Source organism: Haliotis rufescens, unplaced genomic scaffold (assembly GCF_023055435.1).
Source record: "Haliotis rufescens isolate VD_foot unplaced genomic scaffold, xgHalRufe1.0.p SCAF_13, whole genome shotgun sequence".
In the NCBI taxonomy this organism is placed as follows: Eukaryota; Metazoa; Mollusca; class Gastropoda; order Lepetellida; family Haliotidae; genus Haliotis; species Haliotis rufescens.
Genome location: NW_025963813.1, coordinates 14,964,540 through 14,978,622, shown reverse-complemented (window position 1 = coordinate 14,978,622; position 14,083 = coordinate 14,964,540). Strand labels below are relative to the sequence as shown.

General features: G+C 43.8%; 1 protein-coding gene across 1 annotated transcript in view; it reads left to right on the top strand.

Annotated features, from left to right (window-relative positions):
* The window catches only part of LOC124123186 (sodium- and chloride-dependent neutral and basic amino acid transporter B(0+)-like), a 43,221-nt gene that overhangs the window by 15,521 nt on the left and 13,617 nt on the right, over positions 1-14,083 (top strand). The window contains exons 2-5 of the mRNA XM_046486473.2: positions 10,314-10,500; positions 12,011-12,142; positions 12,593-12,720; positions 13,372-13,565. Of these exons, the coding sequence (XP_046342429.2) occupies positions 10,314-10,500; positions 12,011-12,142; positions 12,593-12,720; positions 13,372-13,565 (641 nt within the window). The remainder of the gene's footprint in view (positions 1-10,313; positions 10,501-12,010; positions 12,143-12,592; positions 12,721-13,371; positions 13,566-14,083) is intronic.

Below are 14,083 nucleotides of genomic sequence, written 5' to 3'. Positions count from 1 at the left end.
GGGGGCACGGGTGGCCCAGTCGTCTAAGGCGCCGCGATTCGCTGTGCAGAGTTGCGTCCCTTGGGCACGCCAGAAACCTATGATTGTGGGTTCGAATCCCGGTTCGCTCCGATTATGTTTCTAGGTTTGTCAGCACCATACCCGTGCTCGTGGGTCTCACCAAAGTGGTAAACGTCTTAGACCTGCATCACTTCGGGCTTTCCTCCCACATTAAGCTGACACACCGTGATATAACTGGAATAATGTTAAAAGCGGCGCTAAACCCAACTCACTCACTCACTCACTCACTCGTGTTACGCGATTAAACATATAAAATCGCAGGGAATCTCAAGAAATGTAACGTGGACTATTAGCCATAGGTTTTTCAAAAAGTTTACGACAATAACACAGCGACAACCTCTTGTATTTTAATGGGTTCGTTTTAAGTGTTTACCCAGACCTAGGTACGCCATTTATACGCAATGTGTGGTGGTTTCCAAGTAAATCGAATGAGAACAAATACTTCAAATAAAACACAGTTACCCGAATGACTGGTTTACGTGACTCTCGTCGTCAAAAGAAAGTGCCCATAAAAAGCAAAGCAAATAATTCAAAACGCACACGCTCCTTGAACAATGTTTTTGATGGTTGGTTGGGTGTTTGCTGTTTAACGCCGCACTCAGCAATATTCCAGGCGGTCTGTAAATAATCGAGTCTGGACCAGACAATCCAGTGATTAACATCATGAGCATCGATCCACGCAATCGGGATACGAGACATGTATCAACACTTTTCCCATTTCTGGTGTCCCTCACCGTGATGTTTTAGGGGGCATGGGTGGCTCAGTCTCCAAGGCGCCGCGATTCGCTGTGCAGAGTTGCGTCCCTTGGGCACGCCAGAAACCTATGATTGTGGGTTCGAATCCCGGTTCGCCCCGATTATGTTTCTAAGTTTGTCAGCACCATACCCGTGCTCGTGGGTTTCACCGAAGTGGTAAACGTCCAAGACCTCCATCACTTCGGGCTTTCCTCCCACATTAAGCTGACACGCCGTGATATGACTGGAATACTGTTAAAAGCGGAGTTAATCCCAACTCACTCACTCAAAACAATATCAGCTGTATCAATGCGTTGAAACGATCAGGTTTAGATCTGAGTCCGTTGTATTTCACATCAGTGGTGGCTTTGGGCCTAATATGAATCTACACAACAGTGAAGGGAGAAACGTTAAGCGTTCACTTCGAAAACAAATCTGAACAAGGCCACCATCAGGGCGTGATGACACACACTCTGTCAAGTAACCGAGCCTGATGACCTGTTCTTGCGACAATGTTTTCTTTTGATGTTTAACGCCGCACTCAGCAGTATTCCAGCTATATGACGGCGGTCTGTAAATAATCGAGTCTGGACCAGACAATCCAGTGATTGACATCATGAGCATCAATCCACGCAATTGGGATACCATGACATGCATCAACCAAGTCAGCAAGCCTGACCACCCGATCCCGTTAGTCGCCTCTTACGACAAGCATGGGTTGCAGAAGATCTATCCTACCCCGGATCTTCACGGGTCTTGCGACAATGAGATACTGGGGACATATTCTGATCTGGAATATACAATTTATTAGAATAATTTGAAACGTTTGAGGAGATATATGTTATTAATACAATCTGACGGTATAAAGTTTGTGACAACCATCACACAGTCTATGTTTTTCATTTTGATAATTAATTAACTTTAATTCTTGATTGGCAGCTTCTACGTAAATAGTCAAGGATGACAAGTCCTATATTATCCATAGTTGTTAGCCATACAAATTGCTTGTTATTATTGAACACGTCGTTCAAAGCCACACCCACTCGTATCAGACAGACCTGTTCCTGTGTAACAGGTCATATACAGCAGCCCGCGGTGTTCCGATAATACTCTACTGAAACCTACAAACTGCAATAAGTGTTAAACGTTATGGGATTCTGGTATCTCCACGCTATGTTGGGGTGACCCGGTTGTGCTTTCAGTCGATCTTGTTTAGATAATCACCTAGTCTCTAATGACTGAGATAAGTAACCGCCCAAGGCAAGATGTTTGTCGAGCCATGACAATGTGACTCACGGGGACCAGAATATGTGTCAGGGCAAGTGTATGTGTGAAGAATATGTATTATTCATAAGCAAGCGTTGTAGAAGAATGTTTGGAGTCATCTATCCTCGCTTACTGTGTTTTCGAGCCCCTATGAAGTATTTCTTATGACATGTTTAATAACAATCGCACTATACTAAAATAAAGTCTTACCTTTGAGAACATTTATTTCTGTTTACAATTTGAAAGTCAAATGATGTTGTCAATTTAATTGTGATAATGCCTTGCCAAGCGAGACGAGTCAGTCAGGCGCCATCTTGTTACCGTCACCTGATTTCAAGCCCTTTCGTGACAGCCAAAATAAAAATAGATTTACAGCCTGGTCGGTCACGTGACATTACAGACAGGGCGTCTTTGCTATACCTTTCAAAAGACATTGCGCACTCAGCAATATCACGGTGGTCTGTAAATATAAAATCGAGTCTGGACCAGACAATCCAGTAAACGACACCATGAGCATCGAATTGGGATACGAAAGTTACCCCCTGAGACGGTTTAACTTCATTGTGTTGGGGATAACAGAAATAGGGCCAAACGAAGTGACATGTCTGTGGGTCGATCCAAACCCTCTCTTCCGAACTTAGCCGAACAGCTCACCACCCACCACTTACTGACACACTGTACATGCTTTAACTTCAGAGGGGCGGTCGGGTAGCCTAGTGGTTAAAGCGTTAGCTCGTCCAACCGAAGACCCGGGTTCGATTCCCGACATGGGTACAATGTGTGAAGCCCATTTCTAGTGTCCCCCGCCGTGATATTGCTGGAATATTGCTAAAAGCGGCGTAAAACCTCACTCACTCAGTGGGGCGGTCGGGTAGCCTAGTGGTTAAAGCGTTAGCTCGTCACGCCGAAGACCCGGGTTCGATTCCCGACATGGGTACAATGTGTGAAGCCCATTTCTGGTGTCCCCTGTCGTGATATTGCTGGAATATTGCTAAAAGCGGCGTAAAACCATACTCACTCATTCACTAACTTAACTTCAAATAAGGGAAATTGATAACATTTGAGTGATCGCGGATCAGTGGCATACTGCCTTCAACTGGAGACTTCCACCCCTGCACTGTCATTCAGAATAGCTAATGCTTTAGCGAATGTTGCGTTTGTTATGCAAGATAAGATAACACTGGACATTGGTAACATTTGATAAGGTAACATTCAGATTTAGAGAGCAAGCTAGCAGGGTCCCAACGGAGAAAATTATGTGATAAAATATTGCTAAATGTATATTATAAGAAGTATTTTTTCACTTAAGAACCTATGGGACTCATGAAAGCGAGTAAATTCCAAATAAACAAAAACATATTTTATAAATATACATTGAATACATTAGAGCACCAGATGTGCTATACTTGGATGCAAATGCAAAGTTAGGTTGCTCTACGAAGCAATGGTTGACACAATGCATCACAATTTGACATTAGAGTGGGAAATTAAAAGATGCATATTTCCAATATCACAATAAAAGGACAAAACAACCAAGATAGGGTTTAGGTAACTTTACAGGTGAAAAGCCTTCTGCGATTATACATGGAACATACACCCGTGAAGATCCGGGGTAGAATAGGTCTTCAGCAACCCATGCTTGCTGTAAAAGGCCACTATGCTTGTCGTAAGAGGCCACTAACGGGATGGGGTGGTCAGGCTCGCTGACTTGGTTGATGCATGTCATTGTATCCCAATTGCTTGGATCGATGCTGATGATATCAATCACTGGATTGTGTGGTCCAGACTCGATTATTTACAGACCGCCGTCATATAGCTGGAATATTGCTGAGTGTGGCGTTAAACAACAAACAACAAATAAACAAACAACAAACCAAAACATGGAACATTCAGCTGCGCAAGAGACGGAACTAGCACGTCACGCTGCATGATGAAGACAGCTTGTCCGAGGGAGACATATTCCTGAACGGGCCGTACAGTAAAGAAGCTGTGTTCGCTAATTAAATTTTGAGATCTGAATATATTTTACAATTGATCAAAAAGTAAGTTTCACCTTCATCTTCGTGATTGCCAGGGGGCACGGGTGGCCCAGTCGCCTTAGGCGCCGCGATTCGCTGTGCAGAGTTGCGTCCCTTGGGCACGCCAGAAACCTATGATTGTGGGTTCGAATCCCGGTTCGCCCCAATTATGTTTCTAGGTTTGTCAGCACCATACCCGTGCTCGTGGGTTTCACCGAAGTGGTAAACGTCTGAGACCTGCATCACTTTGGGCTTTCCTCCCACATTAAGCTGACACGCCGCGATATAACTGGAATACTGTTAAAAGCGGCGTTAAACCCAACTCACTCACTCTTGGAGACGTGATGTGTCTGTTGTTCCCAGGTTAGGAAAGGCACCCATCCCTGTACTACTGTGGATTAAATAAGTTCCGGTGGTCAGGCTCTGTGACATTTCTTTTTGGCATGAATCTTCCCGAAGTTTCTCACGATGTTTTCAGTCGGAGATTATTTAAAAGACGAGGTAGGTTAAGGGCGCTTTTTTGCTTACTGGAAATTTCCAATTCTAAAGTTTCGGAAAATTTTTAATAATGGTTTGAAGTATATCAGACACGATTGACAAAAAAAAATTGTTGTACATATATTTGTTGCGCTTCAAGTACATACGTGTGGCTAAAATACAAGAGAAACCCTACAACTTTAAGTCCGTGACCATATGTTTGTATTGATTTTATGTACATCCCAAAAGAAAGTCAGCTTGAGTCAAAGACTTACTCGTGTTCAAATATTAAACAAATGCTTCCTGAAAAAATTGTGGCCTTTCGACACAACTTAGTCCTACGTGTACATTATACCTTGTTTTAAGTCCAAGGATGCATGTTTTGAAATGAACAAAGTCTAGTTTTCATTTATGTTTTTGTTTGTTTGTTGTTTAACGCCGTACTCGTCAATATTCGAGCTACATGACGGCCGTCTGTAAATAATCGAGTCTGGACCAGACATTCCTGTGATTGACATCATGAGCATCGATCCAGCCAATTTGGATACGATGACATGCATCAACCAAGTCAGCGAGCCTGACCACCCGATCCCGTTAGTCGCCTCTTGCATAGGAAGGGGTATTCACCTCCCACATTAAGCTGACACGCCGCGATATAACTGGAATACTGTTAAAAGCGGCGTTAAACCAAACTCGCTCACTCCATCTAACGACAAGCAAAGTCGACTTGGTTGCTGAGCCTGGGTTGCTGAAGACCTATTCTACCCCGGATCTTCGCGGCTCTCCTCTTCTCACTTCATCCCGACTCTATCCCCTACTAGGAGCAATAAATAACAATGGTTAATGATTGTTTTCATGCAGATAGAAAGTTTGACAACTAGTTACATCACTGGAAAGGGGTGATATGAAAAACATGACTCACTCACGCATTGTATAATGAAAGAGCTAATAACTTTTCGTGCCTTCAAAATATGTCAACAGTTCAAAACCAAACCTCTTCGCGCACACCACAAAGTAGGCCCCGAAATTAAACGGCTCCGGTCCTTGCTAAATACAAAACACTACAATGGGTCAATTGCTAAATAGAGACTACGAAACTAAACCAAAATAAACAGAAATTTGCATAGATCACGGAAGCATCGCACTTAGGACGCCAGCCAGGAACAGGCACAGGAATTAATGGTATGTCTGTCTTAACGACTCGTCAAACTAACCGCGACTCGACAAACACATGTTCGTCACTGTGGGGATTGTCCGCGAGGTTTGTCCCCAGTTTGACACAGGCCACTCACAGTCGCTGACAGCTGTGTGACAGTCACTATGAGGCAGAAGATGGCGATGGTATGTTATCAAATCTTTTTGTTATGAATATATTTTCAATCAGTCATTCATATTTTACTACGGAGGCCTTTCAGGGCCATTTATTTATTTTTTTATTTTTCTTGAAATTTCAAGATACAAAGTTGAAATTTCAAGATGTTTTGTTAAAATTTCAAGATACTAAGTTAAAATTTCAAGATACATACTAAGATGAAATTTCAAGATAATGATCTTGTTAATCTTGATGATGATAACTTATTATCTTAAAATTTCAAGATACTAAGTTGAACTTCGAGTTATTATCTTAAAATTTCAACTTTTTATCTTGAAATTTCTAGATTATCATCATGAAATTTCACCATAACACCTTGAAATTAAAAAAAACCCAACCAAATGGCCCTCAAAGTAATTAAGTTTACAAATACTGATTGTTAATGAATATATCTTGCAACAGTGGCCGAAAAATATTCTGTTCCAAAATCACTTATGGCTCCCACATTAAACCGTGGTAAAACGATGTTCTGTTCAAAACGACGTTAAACGTTATTCCACAATGTACTCTTAACAAGCAGAGTCAACTCTCGATATTTCGACATAGTCCACGACGTTGTACTTAAGGTAAGAGAAATATGAATATACGGTAATTGTTATCTACCGCGCTTCTAAAGCCGCTCGTCCAATAAAAGCTCGTCATTCGATCAGTGATTTATATTAATTCCCCGATAAATGTACTGAACACACCATGATAATAATTATCACACTTCAATGTCAGAATGATGAGATCTGATTGGTCCACGTGATCTTGATAAAATGTCGCGTTACCGGCCTTGAAGGGTCATACATTTCTCAGCGGGGGAGGGGGGATAAATCGAGCACTGCAGACTGCATGTGTTTTTCTGAGAGGCAGGAGAAAGCCTTAAAATCCCGCTTCAAAGCAAAAAGCCGCACGCTTTTCCCGAGTCAGTGGAAGTCACGTGACATAGCACAAGTTAACCCCAGCTCAATCAAGCAGCTCTTTTCTATCAATTTGGAATTTATTTGATTTATTTTACAATGTCATATTAACACATGTCGGTAGGATAAACTCTTGTAGCAGGATCACTCGGAGTACATGGGATTTTACGCGTCTCGAGTTATGTTTTATCATATGTGCTGCACGTGCAGTTCATGCAGCACGTGATATTTGAATGTGCAATTGACATATGAATACATTATCGGGATGACGTCTCTTTGTATCACAAAGGCGGCTTCGTCTTTTTGAGTGAATACGCATGACCAATGGGCAAAACATGTGAACAATTTTGATATTCCGGGGCCCCGTTCCACAAAACGAGTTTAGCATAACTCAGTTAAGGCTTTAGGTGAGTGAATAAGTGATTTGTATTTTACGCCGCTTTTAGCAGTATTCTTTGCGTAACACGGCAGGGTACCCAAGAATGGGCTTCACAAATTGTACGAATGTGGAGATTGAACGAGCAAAGAAGGCCTCCCCACTTGCTATGGTGCAATATGGGAGTTACGCAAGGACGAGGGTATTAGCGCTAAGATAGCTTTGTGAGTGCAGCCCTGATGAGTACTTTAAAGCACTGACGCATAATGGAAGCGTCACTGAATGCTCAGACCTTCTGAGGGGTGTTGTGTTTCAATAGACGTGTTTCATAACGCCAGTCATGCGAGTCCCTTTAAATGTCTCAATATGTTACTTTGTGCTGTAACAATGTGCCGCATACACCGTGACGTCTCATGTCCTATTTGCGTTTTGTATCTCGTGTTTGATAAGGTTTTGGGGTTTTTTCATTTTCGTTTTGGATTTAGGTTTGTGTGCTCTAAAGTTTGAAGTGTTTATGAAAACAGCGTAACCTTGGACAGAGTGCAAAACCAGTAAAAATACGGCATTACATCAAGTGAGGCCTTGTTTGTGTTTGTAGAAAGAAGAAGGATTAAAACGACATTTTTAACAAATATGTTTATGTGCATTTGTTTTCTTATCACTGGTATTGACAATTGCCGATGCATTTTAAAAATTGTCTTATCAAGTCATACTCGAACTTTCCTTGTCATTTTCCGTTCACCCGTGAACATCCGGGGTAGAATAGGTCTACAGCAACTCTTGCTTAACGTGGAAGGCGACTTTGCTTGTCGTAAGAGGCGACTAACGGGATCGGGTGGTCAGGCTCGCTGACTTGGTTGATGCATGTCATCGTGCCCCGATTGCGTGGATCGATGCTTATGATGTCAATCACTGGACTGTCTGGCCTAGACTCGATTATTTACAGACCGCCGTCATAAAGTTTGGAATATTGCTGAGTGCGGCGTTAAACAACAAACAAGCAAACTAAGAGCATCCCTAAATGCATGTTTCTCATGTTTGTAACAAACAAAACAAAACAAAACAAAACAGAACAGAACACAAAAAACACTAGTGTCTGGACCATGCAGCTCTCTGCCGTCGCCTATGCGCAAAACCAGTTGTCACTTTTATAGTTTTTTTATTTATTTATTTTTACCATGTTAGTGTCAACATCAGGTAGCCTAGTGGTAAAAGACTTCGTTCCTCACGGGAGTGGCTAAGATTTTATTATCACATTTAAACATTGTGTGACGCCCTTCCTTGGAAAGCCGTGTCATGAATTGTGGACTATTGCCAAAATGTCATACAACCTCACTTATCCAAACACGTGTTATTACCTAAAGAAGGACCGCCTCCGTGGTCTAATGGTAGAGCGTCCGCCCGGAGAGCGGAAGGTCCGGGGTTCGATCCCCAGCCGCGTCATACCAAAAGACGTTAAAAGATGGTACTTGTTGTTACCCTGTCTGGCGCTCGGCATGAAGCGGCTAAAACAAGGACTGGTCGGCTCAGAGTCAGTATACTGTGTCTGAGTGGGGTATTCATGTTAAACTGCAGCATGGTATCTCAGTGAGCTAGCACTATAAATCGGCATCAGTCCGGACTAGTACAAGCAGCCACACAAACACACACACGTGCATGCACGTCGCTATATAAGTGCAATAATCTTGGACGCGACGTTAAACCCCATTTCACCTCACCTCACCAAAAGAAGTGTTCTCACAAATACAAATACGTTGAAGACCTTGCCCAATAAACCAATAACAATGGCGCCGTCCACCCCCTGCAGATACAACAGGAATGTCACCTGTTGTCATCACTGATTTTCAGTAATACATTCCTATAAATTTTCATGGCGAAGTTGCCTTTAACTCCCAATGGAATCTGTTTCGGCAGAATATCGAAACTAATAATTCTCTGGCGTTGACGTTTTATATTGTCTGTTTATGAACTGTGACCTTAATGATTATATTTTTTGCTACGTGAGAGGTCATTCACGATGGAAGTATGTTCCAGGTATACATTTACGCCCCGTTAATCAAGCTGATATCTGTTCCACTAAAATCTTCCACATTAGCATGTCTGGGTGAAGTGAGTGAGTGAGTTGGGTTTAACGCCGCTTTTAACAGTATTCGAGTTATATCGCGGCGTGTCAGCTTAATGTGGGAGGAAAGCCCGAATTGATGCAGGTCTCGGACGTTTACCACTTCGGTGAAACCAACGAGCACGGGTATGGTGCTGACAAACCTTGAAACATAATCGGGGAGAACCTGGATTCGAACCCACAATCATAGGTTTCTGGCGTACCCAAGGGACGCAATTCTGCACAGCGAATCTCGGCGCCTTAGACGGCTGGGCCACCCGTGCCCCCGGGTGAAGAATCAACGCCCCCGAGTTATTGGTATGCGCGTTGACGTTGAAAACAGTAATTCTCCGGTTAGCGCAGTGTCCGGAATAACGATATACCCGAGTGGATCGGGTGGTCAAGCATGGGTGTCATTATGCCCCGATGACGTTGGTCGTTGGTTATACTATCAGCCACTGGATTTCGTTGACTCGTTATTAAGAGTGAGTTGCTGGGTATGGTTTTACGCCGCTTTTAGCAATATTCCAGCAATATCACGGCGGGGGACACCAGAAATGGGCTTCACACATTGTACCCATGTCGGGAATCGAACCCGGGTCCTCGGCGTGACGAGAGATCGCTTTAACCACTAGGCTACCCGACCGCCCCTTCTATTGGATGTACCCTCAACCATACAGACACATTCCTGCAGTATTAGGCATCGTATGTGATATTGCTGGAATATTGCTAAAAGCGGCGTAAAACCACATTCACTCACTACGGCGGGGGACACCAGAAATGGGCTTCACACATTGTACCCATGTCGGGAATCGAACCCGGGTCCTCGGCGTGACGAGCGAACGCTTTAACCACTAGGCTACCCGACCGCCCCTCTTTATTAAGAGGTAGCTGTGATATATTTGTAGCTTAAATGGTTCTGGATGCGGCTCTATACAACATTCACTCACACTAACCCCGCCCATTTATAAAGGCAACCATAATTCAAAGATTCCTTACTTTTCAGGATGTGAGCGCCCGGTCAGCGGACGCCTACCAGAGTCACAATGATGAACGGAACCAGACGGCACCAGACGTGGAGGAGAGGGGTCAATGGGGCAGCAAGGCGGAGTTCGTTCTGTCCTGTATCGGACTGTCGGTTGGGCTGGGCAACGTCTGGAGGTTCCCCTACCTGGCTTACAAAAATGGCGGGGGTGAGTCTGATGTTACCATTGTCGTCGGAGAGTGAGTGAGTGTGTATAGTTTAAAGCCCCCTTTACACAGGGCTGTGACCTTTGTGCCACCTTTGAGCGATCAAAAACTGGCAAGGACGTTCAATGGTCTCCTTAACCCAGACCCGTGAATATCCGGGGTAGAATAGGTCTTCAGCATCCCATGCTTGCCGTAAAAGGTGACTCTGCTTGTCGTAAAAGGCGACTAACGGGATCGGGTGGTCAGGCTCGCTGACTTGGTTGATGCATGTCATCGATCCCAATTGCGTGGATCGATGCTCATGATATCAATCACTGGATTGTCTGGTCCAGACTCGATTATTTACAGACCGCCTCCAGATAGCTCGAATATTGCTGAGTGCGGCGTTAAACAACAAACCAACCAACCAACCAACCAACCAACCAACCAACCTAAACCCAGAAAATCATGTTTCTATGTAACTGCTCCAGCAGTTGTTCAGAGTAACTGCTCGAGTTGTTCAGCGTCTGCAATCCCAATGAAACACTGCAGATACAAGCCCTCTATTTATAGGCAGGCTGAGGAGGCATTACATGTAGCTCAAAGGAGGCAGAAAAAAGGCAGAAGCATTGCCATGGTGTCTCAAGGGTTGCCGTGCTCGCCGAATTGAGGCACGGCGGTCACCACAGTCATCGTTCAATGCACGCTGTTGGTCGCCCAAAGGAGGCACAAGGGGGGCAGAAGCATCACCCAGATTGACGGGAAAAATTACCTGGCGGCAATTGGGCGACCACTGTGCCTTCATTCTGCAACAACGGCAATGCTTGTGCCTCCCTTCTGCCTCCTTTGAGCCACCTTTGAACAACCAATCTCCTCATGTTCAAAAATTCACGGCGACCATGGCGTCCATGGCGATGTCTGAAAATCCTGTGTACCACCTTGGAACGACCTAGGCAACCAGTCTGCCTCCTTTAAGCCTCCAACGACGACCTGGCAAATTTTATGGTCGCACACGGGAGGCACGAAGGTCGCAATCCTGTGTACAGGCCCCATTACGTCACTTCTAGCAATATTCCAGCAATATCACGGCGGGGAACACCAGAAATAGGCTTGACACATTGTACCCATGTGGGGAATCGAAACTAGGTCTTCCGCGTGACGAGTGAACGCTTCAACCAAAAGGCTATGTATCCGCCCCTTGGCGTCTGAGAAATAATTATCTTCGACATTCCGATGTCCCGGGACCCGTGAAGATTCCGGGTTAGAATAGATCTTCAGCAACCCATGCTTGTCGTAAAAGGTGACTAAAGGGATCGGGTGGTCAGGCTCGCTGGTTGATGCATCGTTTCCCAATCGCGTGGATCGATGATGCTCATGATGTCACTCACCGGATTGTCTGGTCCAGACTCGATTATTTACAGACCGCCGTCATATACCTGGAATATTGCCGAGTGCGGCGTTAAACAACCAACCAACCAACCAACCAAAGCAACGTTATACACCAATCACTCACTCTCTCCTCCTTTGTTTTAGCCGCCTTCCTGATCGCCTATCTGGTCCTGCAGCTGCTGATAGGGAAACCCATGTACTTCATGGAGCTGGTCATGGGGCAGTTCTCGGGGAAAGGACCCACAGGCGTCTGGGAGATGAACCCCAGCGCTAAGGGTGAGAGAATCATCTTTGTTAATAGGCACCAAGGATCTTAAATTGATTTGATTTTAGAATTCTGTTTATATTTTGTTTAAAAAATCCGATCTGCAAGCTCCGGCGTTCATACAGTTTGGCCCTCACTCTATGAAGGTTCATACTCCAATGAACCAACACAAAATGAAAGTCAATTCTGTATTAAATTACTTGACAATGCACTTATGAATAGATGTGTTCATGTTTACCTTCACATGAAGACTTTGTTCATTGGGTATTTGTGCAGCTAAATATGGTAAATTGAGTCTCATCGTAAAATCTACTTAAAAGGATGCACACCTTTCAGAATAAAAACATATCAGCTCTTCAGTGGACCAAATAATCAATTGTTCAGGCCTAGCCTATCATCAGTTAACTTTCGTGTTCCACCTATTCCAACGCGGTGATAACTAAGGTCCAATCATGTTGCAGGTATTGGTATCGCCATGGTGATCATCTCCCTCGACGTCGCCATCTACTACAACGTCATCATGGCCTACACCCTCTTTTACTTCTTCTCCTCCATGCAGGCCGTGCTGCCATGGACGAAGTGTAAAGAGGTGAGTTACGCAACTGTCTGGATTAACGAATATGTATATCGTAGTAATATCCCTTCAATATGAAGCCTGACTTCCTTTCTTACTATTTTTATACATTTGCCCCAAAAATTCAGGTCGGTAACCCAAAAAATCCAAATAAATGTCCAATTTCAAATATATTTTTGTTTGTTCTCACGATTCGTCTTAATTCGTTGTGTTTTCAAGTTTAAAAAAATAAAAACAGGTTCAATTTTTACTTCAATTGTGTTGGTTCATGTTGGTTAGTTAACAGCTGATCTGGAATTCCAGTATATATTTTTTCATATTTGTTCAGAATATACATCACATTTACTGTGTCAGTTTGATAGCAGAAGCAGGCGACAATGCTTGTCGTAAGAGTCGACTGGCGGGATCGGGTGGTCAGGCTCGCTGACTTGGTTGAAGCATGTCATCGATCCCAATGGCGTGGATCGATGCTCATGATATTAGTCACTGGATTGTCTGATCCAGACTCGATTTATTACAGACCGCCGTCCTATAGCTGGAATATTGCCGATTACGGCGTTAAACAACAAACCAACCAACAACCAACCAACCAACCGTGATATGGCTGCAATATTGCTCAAAGCGGCGTATTCACTCACTCACTCACACACTCAAAATGGTTTTCAGGAATGGATCGCATTGGGATGCGTGGAACAGAGGAGAAAGGCGCCGCCATTTTGTACCTTGAACGCTACAATAAATGAGATGATGTCCGAGTGCGCCTGCACCAAAAATGAAACCATTGACAGCTTGCTGACTGTCAACTGTACGAACCTCACGTACACAGGCTTGCCAAAGTCGTCAGCTGAGTTTTTCTTCAAGTAAGTAATGTCAAATGATTGCAAATATTAAGTTGTAGGCTTTGACGAACCCTCTGTGTTACCGCCATGTTTATCATTGACCACAACTTGACAAGAAACGGAGATTGAAATGCGAAGCGTTTGAATGTCGCCCTATTGCCAGACAGCAGTTGTGCATCAATGTTTAGGCGCTGTGCATCACGTACATCGACTACAAGCAATGTTATTATACTTTACACGATGCCGTTTCGCTGAGGAGCTTAAATTGCAGAGATAACAGCCATCGGTAAAAAATGTCTGTCACCATGACTACGAGGTCTATATTATGTTCCAGTTGTCCCCCGCTGTAGCAGGTACATGGACATTTATCAACCCGTCACTGACCAATAGAATGTATGACAAGATAAAGACACTTTGGGTCCACTGTAAATGTCAAATTCTGTGGTTACCTTAACTATTGTTAATAATGATGAATACTTGAAATGTGCAAATGACATACCGCAAGCCTTTTTTTCTTTCTAACGCTTGCAGGTTTAGAT